The sequence below is a fragment of the Nelumbo nucifera genome, chromosome 4 (assembly GCF_055504915.1).
Source record: "Nelumbo nucifera cultivar China Antique chromosome 4, China Antique-T2T, whole genome shotgun sequence".
Lineage (NCBI taxonomy): Eukaryota > Viridiplantae > Streptophyta > Magnoliopsida > Proteales > Nelumbonaceae > Nelumbo > Nelumbo nucifera.
Genome location: NC_142652.1, coordinates 3,356,685 through 3,382,115, shown reverse-complemented (window position 1 = coordinate 3,382,115; position 25,431 = coordinate 3,356,685). Strand labels below are relative to the sequence as shown.

Here is a 25,431-nt window from a genome sequence, read left to right as displayed (position 1 = left end):
AATTCAATTCGATTATATCAAATCTTGAATTCGAAATTGGATTTTCGGATATAGTTGACACCCCTAAACCAAAGCATATTGGAGTTTTCAAGGTTTTTCACCAAACATAATTTCTAGGCTCTCTATGAGGCCCACCTTGCAATGCCAAAAGCCACTGCATGAAAACCCTCCCAAATGGGTACTTAAATTCCTTATTCAATTCTTATATTATATCCAATAATCTAAGCAAAAGGGAGATTTGAACTTTGATATATATAAGTTGAGAAACAACAAATTTAGCACCATGCACACTTCACTACTACCATAAAGACTGGAACAATATTAGTTCGAGATTTTAATTTAAAATATTTTTCTTCTTAATGCATGCCTATAAACAAATTTTAAGAAACAATTAATTATTAAAATTTATATAATTAGAAATGTTAATAATATTTATATTAATTTTCAAAGGATCAACTCAATCAGGTTTACATGCATATCTTGGTTTCTATCATGATTCAACATTTCCCAATTATTTCTTGGTAATTCATACTAACAAAAATTATTTAAGTATATACATTCTGTTATAAATTCATATACCTCATTCATAGTTATCTAAAACCTAAATTCCATGTCATCGATGCAACTTTTGGGACTTTAAAAAAGTTTTCTCATTATATCCATGTATCATATCCTTTTTTTTCTCACTATCCATGCATATCCAAAGCTTACCCTGATACATTTCTTAAAATTACATTTTTTATCCTTTGAACCTACTTTGACGAACACTTCACCAAAAGATTGGCATCACCAACAGCGACCTTGCATGTCTTTTTCTTTTCTTTAGTCTCAGTTTGGAAAGAGTACAAATACATGCAAAATAATAGAAAATACAGTGTTTCTCATTCTGCATATTTGTACTTGTACTCCTTCCAAACTGAGCTTTAGGGTCAATTGATTGGCATCACCAGCAGTAACTTTGCATGTCTTTTTTTTATTCTTTTGGTAATGGTTGAAGTAGGATTTCTGATGTAGAGGTGATGATGGGCCAGGCCAAACCCAGTCTGAAATTGAATAGGATCACGCCTAGTCTGAGTCTGATACATCATATTTGTAGCGTACAGAGAGTTGCAACCAAGGTTCAAAGTATCGACACTTATCAGCCCGTATCGGATGATACGTATCATTCCGGGAGCTCTCTGACACAATCCTACAAAGGGTGTATCAGGATTCTGACCGGTTCAGGGGGTGAAAGAGCCTTAAACCGGCCCCTCTGAACCAGCTTTGAAAAAAAAATTAAAAAAAAAATTATCGATATCGCCCAATACATCCCCGCTGGCATATTGGGCGTATCGATATTTTGAACCTTGGTTGCAACAGAATTCTGTTGCCATGTATACTTGTGATCGGGTAGCTTGACCTGTTATGTGCGCAATTTGTGTGCTACAGATCTCGTAGCCCATAAAAAATAAATCTTTAATTAAGAAAATAAAAAATTAATTAGCGGTTAGGGCTGCAATTTGGGCGGGTTCAGCCGTTCAGGTTGAGCATCTGTGAGAAACTTCAAACTCTAAGAGGGTGTAAAATTCTTCAAATTGGGAACGCGACTTCCACCACCTTATTCACACTTATGAAAAAAAAGTGGGTAGTATAGATTTCAGTTTTATTAATGTGTGCATACATACATAGCTTTCAGGTTTATATATATAGGCATGTGTGCATAAACACCTATATATATTTTTTATAGATAGATAGAACTTCATATTAACTAGGTTACCAGTCAAAGAAATATTACATAATTTGTCCATTAACCAGGGTGAAGGATTGATTACCTTGCCACAACTGTTTAACAGTAAAAGATTTTGCCTTCTGAGCAACAAAATGAACTACTTAGTTAGACAATCTGGATATATGCACAAAACTAACTATATCCAAAAATTGTGCTAAAAAAACTTGATACCATCAACAATATCTAAACATCCCCATGGAATGCAACCAGTTTCTCCAGCAATTGCTTTAATAGGTAACAGGGAGTCTGATTGAATCTCAAGCCTTTCCCATTCCTGCTCCTTTGAAAAAGACAAGGCATTAACCATAGCCAACAGCTCCAACTGAATTATACCTTGAGAAATACGAAACAAATTCCCCTGCAGCCACAGTGAAGACACCAGAATTAGTAAACCAAATAAAACCATGTGATCCTGAAGTATGATTACATATACCTGCATTATATTGAATAATATTTTATATATTCCTTACTATTGTCACATTCTAACTAAGCAAACAAAAATATTTTTGAGGAATAGAAGACTTGCTAATATTCTCATTAACTGTAACATTTAGTCTTCCTAACTCCTGAGAAGCCCTTAAAAACACTCAGAGTGTGACGACGAAGAATCCAGTCTGGATTTCTTTTAGTACCCTGAAAAATAATAACATTGCGAGCTTCCCAAATGTATTATAAGACAAGCTAACCATGCAAGAAGCTCCTCTTTATCCAATCCATTGGCTAGCAAATCTAGACTAATCTTAACAAAATCAGTTACCAAATAAAACATTGGTGAACTCTAATTCCCCAAGGGAAAGCAAACAGGACGGCTCTAATAAAATGACAGTCAAATAAAATATGATCCAAAAGTTTCCCTTGCTTCTTGACACAGATCCTATCTACCCTGATGTCCACACCATTAAGCACATCCCTTGATAATACAATGTATTGAAGCCCTTCTACATCACCATTGATTAAAAATAAAACCTATCAGAGAAAAGGAGGTATTTTCAATCTCTAACCCTTGATAATACAATGTATTGAAGCCCTTCTACATCACCATTGATTAAAAATAAAACCTATCAGAGAAAAGGAGGTATTTTCAATCTCTAACCCTTGATAATACAATGTATTGAAGCCCTTCTACATCACCATTGATTAAAAATAAAACACTTCAGAGAAAATTTCCCATTAGGACTCCCTAACCAAGCAAATCCATTAAAATAATGAATAGATACAAGAAGATCCCCTTAGAGGCGCGAGGAGCAGCCTCTCCAAACAGCAAATACACAAACTACAACAGAGAAAACATGAATGTTGAAATTAAAACAAAAGTTACAATTGTGCCCAGAACAATGTTTCCCTATTTATCCCTTGCTTTGCCAAGACACCAGCAAAAGCATTAGCTGATCTCCCAACCCATTGTACTGTTATAGACATATTTCTTGTCAGCCATTTGAATTTCTTTTTAACTCTATTTTGTAGCCCCAAGTGACATCCTCCGGATTATTTAACCAGTCCACCACTGTCTTAGAGTCTCCTTCAATCAGAAGCTCCTCCACGCCCACTTCTTTTGCAAGAAGTATTCCTTGTATTGCAGCTAGCAGTTCTACCCAGATAGAGTTCCCAACTCCTGAAGGGCAAGAGTAGATTAAGACAACCTCTCCAGCCTCATTCCTCAGTACACCTCCTGATGCGGCACGATCCGGGCACTCCTAGCTAGCTGCTGACTGGCTCCTAGCTGGCAACGGACGACACCTGAGAGGAAGAAGATGAAGGATTCCCGGGGGATTTGCCTGGCGGGAATACTCCGAAGCTTAAGTTAGAATGCTGGGGGAGAAAGCAAAGAGTGTGAAGAGGCTAAGAGCGTAGGTCGCGCTGGATCACTAAGTTCTCAAGATTAGCTCGAGAACAAGTAAGTTTTCAGATAGGATCTCTGATGTTCGAGAGAGAGTTTCCCTTTAACTAGGGAGCTCTTATATAGGCATTCTTGTCAAATCGGGCGTAAACGCCACTGGACTTCTGTCGCAGTCGTTACCTGCCAGAGCTGTGTAGGTGACTGCTGCAGGGTACTACCCAATCGGGTGAGTGACACATCCCGGGAGGACAGGCATGCCACCATCTGTCGAGAGACGTGGGTGCAGTCTGTTGAACTGGCAGGGACTGCGCCGTCGATCAGGAGACGTGGCGCAGTCTGACAGGTACGGTCTTGTCAGATAGAAGCTTCCTGAAAGCATCGCGTCGCTTAGCCGTGAGCTATCCTGTCGCGTAGCGAGCTATCCTGTCACGATCTACTTTGTAGCGAGCTCCTAGGAGTACTTCGAGGTGACCCTTCTCAAGGTTGTCTTTGGGGCAGTTTTCTTGCCCAAGTGTTGGAGCGAGCTGGTTATCCTAGCTCGCGAGCTAGGATAGACTTGTCTTGGAGTGTTCCCTTTCAGTAGCTCGGGGGACCTCGAGCTCGCGTTGTAGCGAGCTCCCCTTATAGCGAGCTATGGTGTAGCGAGCTGCCCCTACAGCGAGCTATGACGTAGCGAGCTGTCCTGCAGGCTCGTTACTTAGTCGTAGTCAGGCTACGGTGCTGAGTTGTTTGCTCGTGCCGAGTCAGGTCCACGTGTCATTGTCTCAAGGGGTCGGGCCAAATCATCCTCCATCAATTGCCCCCCACTCCTCGGGCTAAGAGTGCTACCTTAGCGTGAGGAGTTCATGAAGTGGGACAGGTGGATTTGACCGAAGTTCAAATTTGATTGACTATTCGCATTAAATGCGTGCGCAAAAGTCAAGAGATTCTGACACTTCGAATGCCGAGAAATGTGCCGAAGCGGCTCTTAACTCTGGATGTCGTGCAGCCGTCATTACCTCAATCATGGGAGACGTGCAGCTAGTCACATTTCGGTTTCAGAAGACGTGCGCTCAACTTGACTACGAACCGTTAGATTTGCCTCAATCTGGGCCGTTGGTCTAGGGGCACAGTGGCTATAAATAGGAGGGCCCCCAGGCCTCATTTTCTTTCACGCTAACTTGTTGTCTTCGGATTCTAAGGTCGCACATCCATCTAGTCTGCCTGAGCTCTTCTATTCACACCGTTTCATCTTTCCTGTGAGTCATTCATTCTGTCAATCATGTCTAGGTATTCGTACCACGTTTATCCCCGGGACGGTGACCAGGACGACGACACCCCCTCGAGCTCGAGGGGAGCTTGGGAGCAGGCTCTGGAGGCTGGGGAGACCTCCGGCGATGTGGCTTCTACCTCTCGGGGCAGAGAGCCCGACACCTTCGGTCCCTCCTCTATGACGATGGGGAGGCTCAGATCTCTAGCCTGCCATTTTCACCTTCCCGGGGACCTTATCAACGGTCTCCCCTCTGGTAACTTTCCTTGGGAGCATGGTCCCAATGATATAGTGATTTTCCAAGAATAACTCGAGGTTGGCCTGCGTTTTCCCCCACACCCCCTAATAGTGGAGGTGTTGAATTATTTTAACGTCACCATTGACCAGCTCCATCCCAACGCCATCCGGAATGTGGTTGGGACCATTTCCTTGTGCTATGAGTATTGCCTCCCCCTTGACCTTGATATTTTTTTCTTCCATTCTCTGTATTAAGAATGCCACTCCCAGAGCACCTCCGGAAAGGCGTTCTTATTACTTTTCTCCCCGCCGCGGCTTTAAGCTTTTGCACGGCCTGCCGAACAGGGTTCCCGCCTGGAAGTGGGACTATTTTGTGGTCCGTAACCCCGAGGGGTGGGTGGCCCTTCCCAACTTCTTGGAGGGGCACCATCCAGGACCCCGGGGCTGAGTTGGACTCTGAAACTCGGAAAACGCTGCTGTCCTAGGCAGCTGTAGGCCTTCTCTGTTCAGATTACTTTACCGAGGAGAAGCTCGCGCAAGCTGGCCTGAGTCCGGGTAGGTTGCCTTTTAGGTCGCGTAGTGCCCTGTAAATATATCATGTGTATACATATATTTCCTTTTTTACTGGACTAATACCTTGTGGTTTTTTGGCAGCCATCATGTCTAGTGTTGACGTGCGCCGCCTTCTCTCCAGCAACTAGAAGCGTAAGAAGAAGAGGTCGCGTCCCGACCAAACTCCCACTTCTGGGGGCACTGAGTTCGAGTCTACTGAGCCAGACCTTGTTTCTCCACTGCCTGAAGTTCCATCGGCCCCATCTGAAGGAGGCGCCGGAGAGGGTGGCCTCGAGGAGGGCGAGCTCCCAAGGCAAGGGGGTAATTCCTCCTGGTCCTTCCCGCTCATTCCCCTACTCGCAGTTCCCGGAAGGGAACTGGGAGGGGGTCAATGACTACATCGTGGCTGGGCGGAAGAGCCGATCGCCAGGCTTTCCGAGGAGAGCGCGCACTACAGGGAGGAGTCGTCGAGGGTGGCAGCGGAGAGGGAGCTCCTTCGCCAACAAGTTCGAGACTTGGAGTCTACACTTCTGGACCGAACTCGAAACTTCGACACCATGGTGGAGGCCGAGCGGGGGAAGGCAGTTTGGGACTTCAAGGACTCCCAGGAGTATCACGACCTCCAAGTGGAGTATGGCTCGAGCTCGTACCGCTCCGGATTCAAGCTTTGTCGCTGGTTGGTCCGAAAGAAGTTCTCTAGGCTCAACCTTGACGGCATCACCATGAAAGGCCTGGCTCCCGAGACGGCAGACCAGGCGGAGGAGGAAGAGCCTGACTCCCCGGAGGATGAGGACGAGGTGGACCCCTAAGGCTGGCGGCTCTGTTTTTCTGTTCTTTTGACTTATCACTGGTGGTTCCCAAGTGCCAGAACCCGGTCTTCAAAGATCTTCTTGGGCGGTTGTGCCCTTTTTTATCCCTTGTTGAACTTTCTCGAGCTGTTTAGCTCGGTTTTTTTTTTTTGGAATGGCAATGAAATTTCTCTTTTTCTTCTAAGTATGGTGTGCTCTTTTATTTTTTGCCAAAGCGATCTCATCACTCGAGCTATTAGAGCTGCATACCTGAAGTAGGATTTTTCGGTAATCGTTATCCCGGGCTATCCCTTAGCGTTTAAGGCATCTCTATGGTATACCGCGAAGCCCTGACTGGCTCCTACCAGGAGAGTGCTCACGGGCTTTAGGTCGCTCTCCTGGAGATGCAGTTGGTCGAAGGCTGCTTTGAAGAGGATGTCCGTCGAGCTGCCTGAGTCGACAAGGACGCGTCTGACTTTGAAGTCGTTGATCTTCACCTTTATGACGAGCGCGTCATCATGGGGGTAGTGGACCCCGCGCGCGTCATCTTATGTTAAGAAAGGGTCTTCCAACCTTGGCCGCTTTGGGAGGTTCTGCTCTTCCCTGGCGGCTTCGCGAGCTGATGCGCGAGCTCCAGCTGAGGTACAGCCCGCCACAATCGAGCCTCCAACTATGACGTGGATGGTCCCCCGAACTGGTCTCTCTTCGGAGGCTACTTTTGCGGCTGTTCCGCTTGTCTGCTGGACTCGGGAGCATCTCTACTCTACTCTCCTTACCGACCTACTTTATTATTTTATTATTATTACTTTGTACAAAATTTCGCAAATATCCGCGACGGATGAGCTTCTATCTCATCGCGGAGATTTTTACAACTTTCGGTGCTATGACCGTGATCTTTATGAAAGCTATAGTACATATTTTTATTTCTAACATTAGGGTCCGCCTTCAGTCGAGGTGGTCACTTCACGTACGGAGCATCCTTGATCGCCATGAGGATCTCGGCCCGCTTCGCGTTGAGGGGTGTATAGTCCCTTTCTACTGCTGGAGCTCGGAAAGGCTGATTTGGCTTTGGCCCCCGAGCTTGGTCCTTCTTCCTGCTGTCTCCCTGAGATGGGGGCTTTGGTTCCCTCTTCCTTTTCTCAAGGGCTTGCTCGCCCTTCTGGTAGATTTCCTCCTCCGTCCCTATGAACCGATCTGCGAGCTTAAGGAACTCGGTCACGGTCTTGGGTTGATTGACAACTACATGCCACTTGAACTCTTTGTGGGTGATACCTCACTTGGCTGCGGTGAGGTGAACTGCGGGATCCAGGTCGGGTATCTGTAAACAAGCGTCGTTGAACCGCTTGATGTAACTCCAAATGGACTCCCCTTCCTTTTGAACCATGTCGAGGAGGCTTTCCTGAGTTCTCGGGCACCTTTTGCTGGTGACGAAGTGGGAAGTGAAAACTTGCACGAACTGCGCCCAGCTTCTTATCGAACCAGGCGCGAGGTTACGGTACCATGTGCGGGCTACCCCTTTAAAGGTGGTGGAAAAGGCCACGCACATGCAGGATTCACTGGCTCTTGCCAGGTGCATCTGGGACTGGAAGGCATCCACGTAATCATTTAGATCGAAGGATCCGTCATACTTGTCTAGTGGAGGGAGCTTGAAGTCCCTTGGCATGGGGACAGCAAGGAGTTCTGGAGACAATGAGAAAGAAACTGAGGAGAGGGGTAGCTTTCACTTCACCTGAGCATACCTCCTCTTTTCCTTTGAGCTTGGGAGAGACTCGGGTAGATGTTCGGCGAGCTCGCCGGCGTCTTCGCTGCTGCTTCGCTGGCTCGGCGTTGGTAATTGATGCTTCAGTGTTGCCAAGCTCGACGGGCTTAGACTGCTGGTGGCGGCTCTAAACTGAAGGGCCCCTGCCTACAATCTGCGGCCAGAACCTCGAACAGATTCTCTGAGAGTGGGAGCTCGAACCGCGAAGGCCGGGGCGATACGGGCTTGGTTGGCTGGGAGGCCCCCGACCTGCCCTCAGACTGTGAGGCGGGGGTGGCTGGCCTCTCCTTCTGGCTATGGGAAGAGGCTTGACTCTTGGCGGGATCCTGGGCCTGGGAGGCCTCTCCCCGGTGAGGTCGTTCGCTCCGACGGGAGGGCTTGGTCTGCTTCGTGGCCGGATGCAGAGGGGGAAGCGACGGTTGGGCCTGAGGCAAAGAAAGAAACTGCTACTGATACTGGTATTGGGAAACCTGGTGCAGCACTTGTTGATAGAGTCGGAATTGTTGAAATTGTTGCATTTGAGCTTGCATGGCTCGCATGCACTGCATTAAGTCCTCCAACTGGTTCGGGTTGGCCGCTGGCGGCACAACCGAGGGTTCAGCAAAGGTTGCTCCAACTGTGGAAGGGAGTGGAGCAACCGCGGGTGCCACAGTGAGGGGCACGTTCAAACTAGGGACTCCGTCCACGGAGAGGGGGACGGTGAATTGCCCAATACAGACAGTAGGAAGTTGGGGCTGCTCCCCAGAAGCGTTCTGGCTGGCACCACGTCCGGCGTTGCTAGAGGAAGCCATGAATGCTGAGTTTTCAGAAAAGGAAACTGTAAAAGCTTAGAGGAAGGCTTTTTGAAGCGTTTCCCACAGACGGCGCCAAATGATGCGGCACGATCCGGGCACTCCTAGCTGGCTGCTGACTGGCTCCTACCTGGCAACGGATGGCACCTGAGAGGAAGAAGATGAAGGATTCCCGGGATTTGCCCGGCGGGAATACTCCGAAGCTTAAGTTAGAACGCTGGGGGAGAAAGCAAAGAGTGTAAAGAGGCTAAGAGCGTAGGTCACGCTGGATCACTAAGTTCTCAAGATTAGCTCGAGAGCAAGTAAGTTTTCAGATAGGATCTCTGATGTTCGAGAGAGAGATTCCCTTTAACTAGGGAACTCTTATATAGGCGTTCTTGTCAAATCGGGCGTAACCGCCACTGGGCTTCTGTCGCAGCCGTTACCTGCCAGGGCTGTGCAGGTGACCGTTGCAGGGTACTACCCAATCGGGTGAGTGACACATCACGGGAGGACAGGCACGCCACCATCTGTCGAGAGACGTGGGTGCAGTCTGTTGAACTGGCAGGGACTGCGCCGTCGATCAGGAGACGTGGCGTAGTCTGACAGGTACGGTCTTGTCAGATAGAAGCTTCTTGAAAGCACTGCGTCGCTTAGCCGCGAGATATCCTGTCGCGTAGCGAGCTATCCTGTCACAAGCTCCTAGGAGTACTTCGAGGTGACCCTTCTCAAGGTTGTCTTTGGGGCAGTTTTCCCGTCTAAGTGTTGGAGCGAGCTGGTTATTCTAGCTCGCTAGCTGGGATAGACTTGTCTTTGAGTATTCCCTTTCAGTAGCTCGGGGGACCTCGAGCTCGCGTTGTAGCGAGCTCCCCTTATAGCGAGCTATGATGTAGCGAGTTGCCCCTTTAGCGAGCTATGATGTAGCGAGTTGCCCCTTTAGCGAGCTATGACGTAGCGAGCTATCCTGCAAGCTCGTTACTTAGTCGCAGTCAGGCTACAGTGCTGAGTCGTTTGCTCGTGCCGAGTCAGGTCCACGTGTCATTGTCTCAAGAGGTCGGGTCAAATCATCCTCCATCACCTCCCATCCCAGAGGGACCCGGGTTACCCTAGCTACTCCCATCAAAATTCAGCTTCAAAGAACCAAGAGGAGGGGGGACCCAGCTAGTCACTGCCCTTCCCTTGTAGGAGGAACAGCTTGCTACCAACTTCCAATCCTTCCAACAATCAGTAAAAGTAAAATGGTTAAATAATTCTAGAGTCTTTAACCAATGTAAAGACCTGGACAAAATGCAGTCCTTTAAGGTTTGACTACTTCCTTTTTCTTGGAAGATTCTGGCATTCCTTTCTTCCCATACTGTCCATAACAATGCTGCTCGTGAGCATCTCCACATTTTCCTTCCTCTTTTATGGGGCCAAGAGAAGAAAGAAGGGTTAAAGATTGTGCTTACTTCTACTAGCATATCCCAACTAGACCCAAACAAAGATAGAAGCCAAGCCCAGAGCTCTGTAGTGACACTACAAGATAAAAATAGATGATTACAATCCTCACCATGAGATCTGCAAAGAATGCACCAGTTTGGTGAAATACAAAGGACGGGTACTTTCTTTTGTAGGTTGTCCATCATGTTTACTTTACCATGCCACACTTCCCAACACAAAGCCATAACCTTGGGGGGGACCAGCCTACACCAGACTTCTTTGAAAGGGAAACTCTGATGAGAGGGAGATTGGCAGAGGAACTTAGAAAAAGGAACCACAAGAAAAAGACCCTTTGGAACTGTGGAAGAACTTTGTGAATTGCTTTCCAAGGTGTGGCTAGGTTAGCCCTCCTTGATGCACCAGCATCCCAACCACTCTCTGAACATCCATGAATACTCTTCACTACTTCGTGCCAGAGTCAATCCTGCTCCAAAGGCCATCTCCACAACCACTTCCCTAACAGAGCTGAGTTCATTCCCGAGCCCTAATCCTCCCTCCTCTTTGCTTCTACCCACAACCCCCCACTTAATTAAATGGTCTTTTTTACCTTCTCTCAGTTCCCACAGAAAATCTCTCATCAATTTTTCCAACTTCTTCGCTTCCCTAGACGGTATCCTAAAGATAGAGAGATAATAGGTAGGTAGATTCATGAGGGTAGCTTTTATCAAAGTGATCCCCCCACCCAAAGAGATAATTTTTCTTCCAAACGGCTAGTCTCTTTTCTATCTTCTCCAAGACCGGGGTCCAAAACCTATTCTCCCTAGGGTTTGCTCCCAACGGAAGCCCTAAGACAAAGGCCAGGAAGGAATGGAGCACTCAAGACAGCCCGCAATCGCCTCAACCTCCTTCAAAAACTGTAATCAATTCTTTCAAATTTTCCACCTTCTCACTGAAACCTCCCTCACAGAAGATCATCAAGTCATCTGCAAACTGAAGGTGAGTGACTAGAATTCGGTTTGTGCCTACTCTCCAACCCCTTATCACATTTTCCCTATCAGCCCTAGTGATAATTCGACTAAACACATCAGCTACCAAGGTACAGAGGAAGGGTGAAAGTGGGTCCCCTTGTCTGATTCCCCTACTAGCTGGAAAAAAATCCCTCACCACCCCGTTTACTAGGATGGAATAGTGACAAGAGCTAACACAACCAGTCATCCAACTACACTATCTTTCCCCAAACCCACACTTCCTCAAAACCTCTAGTAGGAACTGCCAGTCCACCAAATCATAGGCTTTCTCCATATCAAGCTTACAAACAAAGCCTCTCTGCTTGGACCTCTTCATCTCTTCCACACATTCATTGGCAATCAAAATCTGATCAATTATTTGACGCCCTTGGATAAAAGTCCCTTGAGCCTGACTAATAATGGAGGGGAGGATTTCTTTAATCCTTAAAGACAAGACCTTGAACAGAATTTTATAAATACTAGTCACCAAAATAATTGGCCTAAAATCTTTAGGATGGAGAGCATCAGCTTTCTTTGGAACTAGGGCCAAGAATGTGGAACTAATGCCTCGATTGACTATATGCTTCTCTGCAAACTCATTAAAAACCCCACAAAGATCATCTTTTATCACCTCCCAACAATCCTGGTAAAAAGCCATTGTAAAACCATCTGGTCCTAGAGCTTTGGACCTGTCCATCAAAAACACCGCCTTCCTAATCTCTTCTTCCTCAAAGTTTCTTTCCAACCACCTAACCTGATCTTCCTCCAACCTTGACCAATCAATCCCTTCAATTTCCCTCCTCCCTTCCAAGGGTCTTCTATAAATCGATTTGAAATGTTCCACAAACTTCCTAGCAATATCATCCCGGTTAGTGAATTCCTCCCCCCTACCTCTTAACTTAGACACAATTTTTTTCTCCTCCTCCCATTTGCTACATCATGAAAAAACTTAGTATTCCCATCACCTTCCTTAATCCATCTATGCCTCGATTTCTGCCTCCAACTTATTTCTTCCCTCAGTAGGACCTCTTCTAGGTCCTTCAACTGTCCCCTCGGAACTCTCTCCCCCTCCTCCATTCTAGATTGAGCCTCTCTTTCATCCAACTCTTCTATCCTAGAGATTAGATTCACTTTTTGCTCCTCAAGTCTTCCAAAATGTTCCTTATTCCAAACCTTTATTTTGGCTCTTATCCTCTGTAGTTTCTTGTGAAATCTTACCCCTTTCCATTTTGTCCCCCTCAATTCCTCATTCCACCAAAATTTTACTTTATTCACAAAATCCGGGTGGGTTAGCCACATGTTTTCAAACCTAAAGGGTCTAGGTCCACTGATAAAATCTTCCACACCTATTCTTATAGGACAATCATCCAGGGTCACCCTAGGCAAAGCTCTAGACACCAAGTTTCCCCAATAGTTCTCCCAGTCAACATTAAAGATAAATCTATCCAACTTCGACCACAAGGGCACTTCCTGTAAGTTAGACCAAGTAAATCGAGCTTGCACTAGTGGGATCTCCTTTAACTCACAATCAGCAATAAAGCTATTAAACTTTCTCATGCTAGTTGTGATAGTTTGTTGGGAGTTATTAGTTTCTTCAGAAAATCTTATCACATTAAAATCCCCTCCCAAACACCATGGACCTTCCCATAAACCTTGAATTGCATACAGTTCCTCCCACATGTCATTCCTTTCTCTATAATTATTGGGACCGTAGACATTAGTTAACACCCAAGTGAAGTCATCCTCTACATTCTTAAATTTGATGGAAACTGAGAATCTCCCTATTTTCCTCCACTACCTCTACATCATCATCTTTCCAAAGTGTGACAATCCCCCCCTGAGGCTCCCCAAGATGGGGCTGAAATCCATCCTACTCCTCTAGACCTCCACACACTCCTCACCCATCTTCTATCCAGCCCTGACAACTTTGTTTCTTGCAACATAACAATGTCAGGCCTTTCCCTTTAAGTAAGTCCTTAATCACCCTCCTTTTCCTTGCACTCCCTAAACCCCTAACATTCCAGCTAACTATCCTCATAGGCACAAACCAATAGAACACCCTCAACCTTAAACCACAACTCCTTATTTCAATCCCTTTCTCCTATCTCCTCTACCACTAAACTCTAAGTTCCCTTCTATGTCACAAATTAATCTTTCCACCTCTGACCTTTTTTTCTTTTCTTTTTTCTCTTTTTCCTCCCTCCTCTTATTGAATGTTTCCACCTGTTCACTCCTTTCAGCCCTTGCATCAGCCTGATCTCCCTCACCAAAAACCTCCACTAATGAGGTCTGAAGTTCTCCTCTAACAGGGTCATCCCCTTCCTTTCCCCTACCCATGACCACTTCATTGAACCCATCCATATATTCTTCATTTTGTTTAACTCAAACTCTGTGCGAATCAGTTTCCAAGCTTCATCTAATTCTTTACTCTTTTCTTCAAGATTGCCTTCCCCAACTCTCCCTTCTTCCATCTCTAAGCATACTTTTGTCGTACATTCTGGATGGGATGCTGGTACATCTGTTTCAGGCATATCGCACTGGTTAGTATCCACAAATAAACTGACAATCATACCTGATTGGTTAGGGAGAGCATTCGAGAAGCTAGGACTGGACTGTTTGCCAAAGACGACCGAGTCTGGCGTCATTTCCTTACAAGGGAACTTTTGTAAAGTGTTCATGGTAAAGTTAACAGCAACATCTAACTTACTCCCTTGAAGACCCGACTCCAATACTCCCCTTTCTGGTTCATCCTTATCCAAGTTCAATAGAGAGGGTTGAGTTTTTCCATTTAAATCCCAAGAGCCCTGAGAGATTACGTTGACTTCCTTAGCTTGAGATAGACGGAGTTGTCTAGCATTTGCAGCGCCTCCTGTACTTCTTTCTTCCTTGGAATAGTCTGCAACAGCCCCCTCTTCTTCTAAGAAAAAAACCTTTGTATTCAAGCTTCCTATTTCTATCAAGTTCTGTCTTGTGCATGGATCGAGACTACCTAGACTCGAGGCTCCATCTGACTCAAAGTCCTCATCACTACTACTTTCTTCTCCAGGCCAAACGCCAGATTCTAGCCTTTCTAACACAGACCGCTTAATGCTTCTTGGATTCCGCCTCTCAGGCGATAGCTGATTCAAGTTCTTCACTAGAATCCACTGCAGGGAGCAGCTTGAGTGTTGACTCTACCCTCCCTTTCGAGAACGAGCAGAAGAACTCGATGATGAAGATGATAGACGGCTAACATCGTCTATCAGAGGTTCCCTCCCACTGTTCATGTGTTGCATTAAGTGATCATGTGACCTCCATGTCACATGTGGACTTAAGTAACCATGTGACCTGCCTGTGGTCACGTGTGGACTTAGGTGACCATGTGACCTCCCTATGGTCACGTGTGGACTTAAGTGATCATGTGACCTTGGCTTCTTAGAAATGGCCTCAAAATTGGGCCCAACTGAATAAGATTTTCTCTCCCTTGGCCCAGGAGAAATAAGAGGGTCCACAGGCTCAACATTCTTGTCTGACCCCACCTGAATATTAGGCCCACCATTTTGACTCACCCCCAGTTCACCCAGTTTCTTTGTTGGCCCAAAAGCTGGCTTCTTAAAACTCGCCTCTTCTTTACTCCCCTCCCCAACCTTAAAACTTTTCATGGCATTGTTCCCAACCACCTGTGAAAAAGACATGCTGCATGTCAGAGGGGTTACTTGTGTTTTAAGCCTCTGACTTTCCAAAAAACCCTTGTTTTTATGACTCCCCAAAAGTTGTTGGCCCATTTTAGTGTAAGACTCAGATTTTTTTGAGACTTCCAATCTGCTTCCTCCACGTACAACTGCTTCCTCCACCTGTTCTCCTCCCTCCATTCTTGCTTCCTTCCACAAGCTTGCTTCAATGGAGGAAGCCAACCAGACTGACACGAAAACTCCCTCCACTCTAATCTTTTTTTTTATCAATAACAGAATGTTTTATTAGATTATAAAAATTGTGAAACTTTGAGTACAAGAGAGGGGAGGTAAAATATCTCAACTCCCCCACAACAAGGAACAAGAAGGAAAGCTAAAAAGTGGCCCAAAACAAAGAATCCTTAAGCACCCCTTGCTTGGCTAACCCATCAGCCATGGAATTAGCACTTCTCTTCATCCAACTATACTTCGCCTCAATATCCCTACTCAGCCATTTAATTTTTTTCTTTTCATTTCTGTAGCTCCACAAACCATCGTTGTCTTCCTTCAACCACCTAATTACCACCTCTGAGTCCCCTTCAATGATCAAGCACCGAATGTTTAATTCTCTTGCTCTTTTGATTCCTTCCAAAGCTGCTAAAATCTCTGCCCTAAGAGAGTCACCCTCACCAATAGGGCCAAAGAACATAGCAAAAATAATCCCAGCCTCATTTCCGAAAACTCCCCCAGTCCCAGAAGGCCCAGGATTCCTTAATCTCCACCTTTCTTGGTATATCTTCAGGCCTCACTCCACTGAGAAGAATAGCCGCAGAGTGGAGGTCCCCCCAGTAAGCACCATCCAATCTCCCTTCACACATCACTGCAATGGCCTCTGCAACTTTTTGCCTCCACAGATGGAATGGCAGCCCTATTATCCTTATCAGAACCCCATCTTCAATCGAGAAGTTCTTGGCATTAGAGAGGGGATTCCATTTGAATGCTGTGGCAGTCCCTAGATCAGTCTGGAAATTGACAGCCGAGAGGTCTACTCTGTTCTCCCCAAAACCAACTACAGCTTTACATTTATCAAAGGGAGTCACAATAAACTCATGCTTCAGTTTCAGGTTCAATATTAAATAATCTGCAACTCTCCTCCATTCAACATTCTTCGTCCCTGCCTCTACTATAAATTTGTTCTCCCACTCTTCCTTCTTCGAGTAATAGAAATTTCTTCCCTTCTGTTCTTTATAAATTGTTCAAATACCTGAGGGTCCATCACTTTTCCTTTAAAAATATGATTTGATTGATATCTTTTAAATTACAGAATATAAAAAATTACCTCTGAAGCCTGCCAATTCCATTTCTTTTCCTGCACATCTATTAAACCAGAGACTTCCAATGAAATTTGGTCTGTAGTTGGTGGGCCATTAGGGCATTGCAATACATACCTATAAGTCTTTTATGATTTCAAATTTTAATAATAAAAACAATGGTTAATCAAGCCTTGACCAAATTTGTTCTCCCACTCTTCCTTCTTCGAGTAATAGAAATTTCTTCCCTTCTGTTCTTTATAAATTGTTCAAATACCTGAGGGTCCATCACTTTTCCTTTAAAAATATGATTTAATTGATATCTTTTAAATTACAGAATATAAAAAATTACCTCTGAAGCCTGCCAATTCCATTTCTTTTCCTGCACATCTATTAAACCAGAGACTTCCAATGAAATTTGGTCTGTAGTTGGTGGGCCATTAGGGCATTGCAATACATACCTATAAGTCTTTTATGATTTCAAATTTTAATAATAAAAACAATGGTTAATCAAGCCTTGACCAATTGACCAAGTGAACAATTCGAATGAATTTGCAATTTGACAGTTTGATAGGCCAATTTGTGTTCTCTAAGTGATCAATTGAATGATCTGACAATCCATATCCAAGTCAATAGCACATAGTAAACACTAGATAGGCCACGTATAGTTGTGCTATGAGATCCTTTCAAGTACATACAGATTATGGCATGAAACGAGTCCAATCTAGGATGGAGTCAACCATAAAATCATATTATTCATGTCAACATGAGAAACAGAAATGAATATGGATCTGCTCTCAGCAGGATTATTCTCTTTTTTTTTTTTACTTCATTAGGCTATATGACGGGGGTATCCAGTCACCCATATAGTCATACCCAGAACCATCCAACCCTAGTGAACACAGGATTCAACCCCAAAGTCTCCGTTAAACTAGCCACAGAACTTACCAACTGAGCCTGTTGGCGCACCTTCAAGCTGTATCTTAATATTGGTTTAAGTATAATGGATCCATAATGCATTCAGAATGGATCCTACATATAATGGATACAAGATGGAATTCATACCCAGCATAAATTTTAACGGATTCACTGGTGCGGTTCAGGGCAGGTATCAAGCAGGTCTGGATCTCATAACAACCTGCTCCATTTCATGACCCCCAGTTGGCCAGTTCAAAAGGCATCACATTTGTAATTGCTACAATACCGGTCACATTTCAATGATGCAGTCATGTAGACTTAAAGACCAATCCATCCATTATGGTAATTCAATCCTTATTCCTGCATTTTTAGGTTCTAGACTCCAGGGCTAAACCTATAACTTCGTTAGAAAAATACCATTACTTGCACTGCAGAACAAAATAATTTATTCAGCAATTCTTATAATCTTATTGGGTCCTTACCTCAATCCAAATGGTTTCAGTTATTCAATACAGTAAATACCTTCAGTTACATTATTTGAACAAGAAGGGAGAAAAAAATGTCATGAATAGAAACATAAAGATCAAGTAAGAAGTTATAGGAACATGTCATGAAAAGAAGGGCAGAATGTCACCAGGAAAACAAGTTAAATAAAATAAATTTCTTATTTTTGGAATTCTGTGCATATCTGGGAAGAAACAATTAATAAATTAAATGAAAAATTCAGAGAGGACAGAATCCACAAGAACAGGAATAAATCCAAGATATATTGCATAGAACCAACAAATTGAGATAGAAACACCAAAATCCTACAAGAAAACACAATGATAAAAAGATCTTGCAAGAAACCCAGAGATTTGTGGGCAAAAGGAAATCATGAACTCAGAAGCACTTATCCCACTTCCAAAATGGTTGTCTTCCAACCAAAGATCAAAGTATCAGTATCGGGTATCATATCAAACAACTTGGATACGAAAACGGATGCACTTTGAAAACACATGGATACAAACAAAAAAAATGGAAATGCTTGGATACGCTAGGAAAATGCATACAAATTCCATAAATATATTAATAACACTAAATTTAATGTCAAAATAGCCACAAATAATGTATAAACACGTAGGAAATGTATACTTTAACGATATATATGAAGAAATATGTTACAATTAATATAGTGTGATGCATAGATATCATACAATTTTATTGATGATAATCAATCAAGAGTCCAAAACACATTATATAGATTTTTACAAATTAATGCATGCACAAAGCCGTTATTTTATTTTCTACTAAAGTCCTAGGCACAAAACACATACAACTATTATATTTGAATTATTATATCAATTATTTTATGTTTCGCTATTTTTTATTTTTAACATCAACAAAAAGGTCAACTAAAAATTTAGTTCTCAAATGTTTGGTAAACAATATTTTTTTTTTGTATCAATTAATAATTTACAAAAAATATATAATCTTAACTTAAAATATATCAAATCTATCAAAACTTCAAAGATACATACCATATGAAAATTCATAATTTTTAATTACTAAAATAATTATTCCATTATTAATATATCTTTATTTCTTTAATTCTCTAAAATATAAAATCAATTTTTTGATATAATAAATGTAGATTAGTAGATTTGATAGATTCAATTTATATTATATTCTCAAATATTTTGTAAATAATAAGCATTGTTAATTAATGCAAATTAAAATATTAATAAATAATTTATAAAACTTTTAAAGTACATATCATGTGCAAATTTATAAAATTTTTAGTAAAATAATTATTAACATTTTTTTGTATAAATTTCTTGAGATTAAAAATCATTTTTTGATTATGTGGATTTGAAAGATTATTTATTCTATTAGTATATGAAGTTGGAGTTGTTGAATAAAATGTCATTTATTTGGATTACATGTGGACATTAAACTTAATAAAAGTTAATTTATTTCATTCATTATGAAAGGTGCCTTAGTGGTTAAGGACGAATAGTGTTGAGCATTGGGTAACTTGGGTTCAAATCACGCCAGTGCCTCTTTTCTCAGATAGGGAGTCAAAAATGCTTCTTGTTCGATACGCCTCCATATCGATGCATATCACACCGCATTGGCCAATACTATACGATGCACATCGATGTGGTGGTGTATCGGACTGATACATACGACTGATTATCCTCTAGCTGTAGCATATCCCATATCAGTGCCTTCTGATAACAATACAATACACCCCATATCGGGTGTATCGTATCAATATTTCAAACCATGCTTCCAATGAACCAAACAGCTTAGCAATAGAACAAAATAACCAACATGTTTTATCAGCAACATATCAAAGGAATTTTATTTATGATATGAAGTAAATGGACTGCTTTCTATTTGAGTAATGAGAGAGGAACGATGCAAAAAACAATGACCAAAACAAAGAAAAAGAGGAAGCATATAAAATGGATAGAACCAGTACAATCAGCCAGGACCTCTGACCTCCTAAAAAAGACTCCCTTTTTCACTCCTTCCCATCCTAGGGCCTCTATAAGCCAAGGACTTTACCTCTCTTAATTCTGTATACCAAATAACCAAGATCATATTTGCTCGAACTCAGAAAACCAAAGATATCCAAGAAATGGTGGAGATGGACAATCTCCACATGACTGCTCCTCCAAAAGACCTATCTATATTTTCTTCATTGCCTTCAATTGGATGTGTTAACAGTAATGCCCACCTTAAGAGATCAAACTGATGCAGGATTGTCCACCAAGTGGCCAAACTGATGAAAAATAAGAGAAAACGAAAAAGGGCGTACTACACTTGGTCCCCAGCTCTGCACAACTATACCTGTGATTCATCATAGAATTGAGGATTTAAGAGTTCAGAAATATAGGTTCAAGTCTGTGAACGGCCACTTTGTGCTAAACAATGCCAAAGGTTAGGTCTGTATCCAGTCCACCCCTCCTAAGACCCCAGATAGCTAGGTGGAAAGGTGCACTTTTTCATAGGAAGCTACAAAGGCTTAAATGTGAAATCAAAGAGTGGAACAGAGACCATTTTGGAAGAGTAGAGAAGAGGAAATTATTGGTAACTTCTCAAATTGAGCTTTTGGATGCTAAAGAAAGCCAAGGATCAATAAATGAAGAAGATAAGAGTGTCAGATGGTCGTTTAAAAAATATTTGGAAGAAATTTTGTTGAGGGAAGAAATCTGGAGGCAGAAATCTAGGCACCTTTGGATCAAAGAGAGGGATGGGAATACAAAATTTTTCCATGCACTTGCTAATGGAAAAAGAAAGAAAAAAATTGTAGAGAAATTAGAAGTAAACAGAGAAACTTTGGTTGATCAAGAAGAAATTGCTAATTGTTCTGTGGCTCATTTCAAATCAGTTTGTAAAAGACAAAGGTGTGAGTGCTACTCTGGAAGGGACTGGATTGGCCAAGATTGAGTCTGGATTTGGCAAGAGTGTTGGAAAGGGATTTTGACTTGGAGGAGATAAGGGGAGCTGTGTTTTCAATGAACAGATCTAAAGCTCTGGGACCGGATGGTTTCACTATGGCCGTTTATCAGGACTGTTGGGAGATAATTAAAGTGGACCTTTTGGCTATCTTTGAGGAGTTCGCTAGGGAACACTTTATTAGTCCGGGAAAAATTCAACTTTCTTAGCCTTGATTCCTAAGGGAGGGGCCAATCAGCCGAGAGATTTCAGACCAATCAGCCCGGTAACAAGCATCAATAAAATCTTGGCCAAAGTGTTGTCCTTAAGATTAAAGCAAGTCCTTCCTGGTTTGATAAGCCACTCCCAAGGCACGTTCATTCAAGGTAGACAGATCACAGATCAAGTTTTGATAGATAATGAATGCGTAGAGTATTTTAAGAAAAGGGAAAAGAAAGGTTTTGTGTGTAAATTGGACTTGGAGGAAGCTTATGATATGGTTGACTGGTCTTTCCTCTTGGACACCTTGAAAAAATTTGGGTTTGGGGAGAGATGGTATGGTTGAATCAAGGGTTGCTTGAGGACTTGTCACTATTCAGTCCTTGTTAATGGAGTGGTTAGAGACTTTTTCCCAACAACAAGAGGTTTGAGGCAAGGGGATCCCCTTTCTCCTTTCCTATTTACCTTGGTAGCTGAGGTGTTCAGTAGTCTTATTGTAAGAGCTGATTACTTGGGACTGGTTAAAGGCAGGAGGGTTGGAAGAGAGAGCATAGTTGTCACACACTTGCAATTTGCTGATGATACAATTATATTTTGTGAAAGTGCTGATCCTCAAAGGGCAAGTAATTTGAAGCAGGTGATCAAACTGTTTGAATTTGTCTCTAATTTGAAGATTAACTTTGAAAAGAATTGCGTAGTGCGACTAAACTTGGTAGAGGAGGTGAAGACTGGGGTAGCAGAAGCCTTTGAAATATCTAGGTATGCCATTAGGAGACAACCCTCGGGAAGGAAGCTTTTGGAGTCCAATTCTTGAAAGATGCACTAAGAAATTGTTAGCTTGGAAGAGGAATCATGTGTCTCTAAGGGGTCATATCACTCTGATTAAATCTCCTTTAACTAACCTTCCAGTGCTCTTTCTCTAAGTATTCAAAATGCCACAAGGAGAGGTAATGAAAGTTGAGAAGATCATGAGGGACTTCTTGTGGGAGCCTGGTAGAAGTAAAGAGCAAGGGGGCTTAGGGTTAGGCAATATAGGGAAGAAGAATGAAGCTTTATTGGCAAATGGCTTTGGAGATGGCCATTAGAGAGAGGCGTTGGCATAAGGTGCTGGGAAGTATTCATGGTTATGCAAAAAATGGTTGGGATGTTGGAGTGTCTCGGCGGGCTACTCTAAACTCTCTGTGGAAGGCTATTCACAGTATTCTTCCCCAATTCCTCAGTCTTATCAGGTATGATGTGTGTACTGGTGACAAGATTCTCTTTTGGGAAGACACCTGGATTGGTAATTCCACCCTTAAGGATCTCTATCCATCTTTGTTTTCCCTCTCCCTTTTTAAAAGTCAACCCATTCTTAGATTTGTTTCTTTCTCCCAATCCTCTAGATTCAGTTGGAATTTGGGTTTCAGAAGAGAACTAAGAGATTCTGAAATTGACCAAGCTGCTTCGTTGATCAAGACCCTAGACAATGTTATGCTTGGACCCTTCTAGCCCTATGTTGGGAAGCCTCCCTTGGTAAATTAAACACACTGGATACATTGCAAAAGAAAAGACCTAACCTCTGCATCTCCCCAAGCTGGTGTTTCCTTTGCAAAGCAAATGGAGAGAGTTGTTACCATCTTTTAATTTCTTGCCCATTTGTTGTAAACCTTTGGGAAAAAGTTTTTGATCTTTTTGGGGGTAGGTGGGTGAGGCCTCTACAAACTGGGGGCCTTTTCGACCCTACAACTTTTAGGTGGCCTAAGAGAAGATGTAGAATTCTATGGAGATGTGTTACGGCTGCTCTAGTATGGACAGTTTGGGAGGAAAGAAATAACAGAATTTTTAATGATAAATAAAGGGATGTAGAGACTGTTTGGGAATGTCTGCTAGTGAGGGCTATAAGCTGGGCCAAATCTTTAGATTTATTCTCACTTTACTCCCTTGATGACATACAGAGAAACTGGGTATCTGTTGCACATTCTTCTTCGGTTAAGGATAAACCTGTTGTAGATTGGAAGCCACCAGAAGAAAGGTTTCATAAAGTTGAATTTTGATGGCAGCAGCATTGGCAATCCTGGACCCTCTGGCATTGGGGGTGTCTTTAGGAATGAAGAGGAGACAGGTTGTGGCCTTATTCTCGGGCCCAATTGGTGTGGGGGATGCAATTAGTGCAGAGGTACAAGCTGCTCTACAGGGAGCACAGATTGCTAAAGAACTGAACTTTAGGAGGTTGATCATTGAAGGTGACTCTAGAGTGGTAACTGGGTGGCTGAAAGAACCAGAGACAGTAGCATGGTCTTTTAGGGGAGAATTGAAAAGATTCAAATGGCTTACCTCTAATCTCACAGTTAGAGTTCAGTGGGAGAGGAGGTCAGCAAACAGGATGGCTGACCTACTAGCTAAGGAAGGGGTGAACAGGGATCAATTATTCTGGGCTCATTTGTAATTTTACTTTGTTTTTGAGGCAGCAACTAGCGCCTCCTGATATATATCAGTTTTGTATGAATTTGTCTACTTACTCTTGTTATTATTAATAAAATTCTGGATTATCTATCAAAAAAAATGATTCAAGAAAAACAGAGTTCACTACAAAAAAAAACAAAAAAAAAAAAAACTATCTCCACCTGATCCCCCCCCCAACAAAAAAAAAAAAATCATCATCATCATCTATGCCTTGTCCCAACCATATGAAGTCCTGCTTTACATCCCATTCAGTTTAGTTCCATATCCTCCACCCCCCCCCAACCCCCAAATGACCTACCAAACTAACTAGGTAGCAACCAATGAAATAATATTTTAAAAGAGTTACTAGAGAGAGTGATAGCATTTGGAGGAATAATGATAAAGAATATTTATGAGAGTAAGCAAGGATTACTAAGGAGATTCTCATTTGGAAATCCCAACTGCACAAGGATGGTGGAAAACAAGAAGCATCGAGTTCATCTGAATTAGGGGAAAGGAATCTATAGGCCTGATTAATAAAAGGAATTACATGGATAAGGTAGTTGATAAGTATTGGTGGGCAAAGTGTGGGAGAAGATTGGGAATGTGGTGCAAAGAAACAGGTTGAAGATTTTGTACTAAAAGAAACAAGATTATGGGAGCTTGATTGGAGAATAAAAAAGGTTATTTGGGGAGGAGGTTTTGGGGAGTAGGTGGAACCGTGGAAGTTCAAGCAGAAGTCTGACAGGGGACATGTGACAATTTGAAATCTGAGTTCTCTCTCCAAAATGACAAAAGTATGGGCCTAATGAGGAGGGTGAAACAAAGGAATTTCCAATGGAATTAGAGGTGCATCACCTTTGGAATGTTCCATGGTGCTTGAGAGTGGATTTTAGATCCTCCTTTGGTGGGCGGGCGCTTCACCTGGCCAATCTCCAGATTCTCCACCTATCCTTGGGACACTGGAGAGATTCTTATTCAATGGAGATTGGGAAATAGATCTGCCAGATCTGATTCAAAAAGCTTTACTAAATGTTTTATCCAATGATAAATCAATCTTGTTGCGAGAGTTTTCCAACTTGAAAGGGCCTAAGGTAAAACATATAGATTTGAAAATCTATAATTTGAGCATCTGAATTTCATGGAATTTGTTGAGCAGCAATAGATAAGCTTCCAGGTGCAAGGAAGAGCTGAATTGATTTGATGAAAAAACTACAAAATCTAAAAGGACCGGAATATTGGAATGCTAATGTGTTTAGGAATGTGGAGTGATGCAAAAAGGAAGTATCGGAGAAGGTGATGTTGCAAGACAGGATGGAGGAGGAGGAGGAGGAAGAACCATCTAGAAGGCATGTCTGACCATGGAGAAACCGAGAAAGAATGGGTGAGAAATGAATTCTAAAGAATTATTTATACTGAAGAGATACGCAGAAGACAGAAATCCAGACCTTTATGGTTGAAGGCTGGTCATAAAAATAAATCAGTCTTTCATGCATATACCTAGTCCAGAAAGAGAAGGAATTGTATTGTGACGCTAAAGGGTGAAAAGATAGTTGAGTATCCAAGGGAGATCAAAGATATATTAAGCAAACATTTTGCTAGATCATATTCGGCTATGTCAAATAAAAAGTGCATTGTTGGAGAATTAGAATTAAGCAAGTACGCAGACAGCAGGGTATCTTGGTTGGAAAGGGACTTCATAGAAGAGAATTGGGAAGCAATGAGGCCAATGGATGGATATAAAGCATCTAAGCCAAATGGTTTTATCATGGTTTTGTATAGAACATGTTGGTTAGTGGTGAATTATCAACTCATCATATAGTGGAGAAAAGTGCAAAAGCAACATTTATCTCATTGATTCATAAGGTTGAGGGTGCAATAGAAGTGAAGGATTTCAGGCCTATCAATCTTATTCCCAATACTTGCAAGATTATGATGAAGGTAATGTCTAGGAAATTCAAAATGGTGTTTCATCGTATGGGACCTACTCAAATAGTGTTTATTGAGGAAATGCAGATTTTGGAAGGCATGCTAGTTGTGAGTGTGTATACTCCAGAATTAAAAGTGGGGAAGCTGAATTAATTTGTAAAGTTAACCTTGA

The 25,431-nt window shown here is 42.6% G+C and overlaps 2 protein-coding genes across 3 annotated transcripts in view; both read right to left on the bottom strand.

Annotated features, from left to right (window-relative positions):
* Positions 1–1,696: 1,696 nt before the first annotated feature.
* LOC104591822 (Sterile alpha motif (SAM) domain-containing protein) overlaps positions 1,697–25,431 on the bottom strand; it is a 37,785-nt gene continuing 14,050 nt past the window's right edge. For both annotated transcript variants that reach the window (XR_734322.3, XM_010250868.3), the window contains exon 2: positions 1,697–2,126. The gene's annotated coding sequence lies outside the window, so the exon portion shown is untranslated. The remainder of the gene's footprint in view (positions 2,127–25,431) is intronic.
* Positions 11,604–13,066, bottom strand: LOC148791967 (uncharacterized). The gene is made up of 2 exons (XM_088903035.1): positions 12,372–13,066; positions 11,604–12,318 (listed from the first exon to the last, which is right to left on the bottom strand). Exons 1-2 carry the CDS (start codon positions 13,064–13,066, stop codon positions 11,604–11,606), a joined length of 1,410 nt encoding a protein of 469 aa, XP_088759161.1.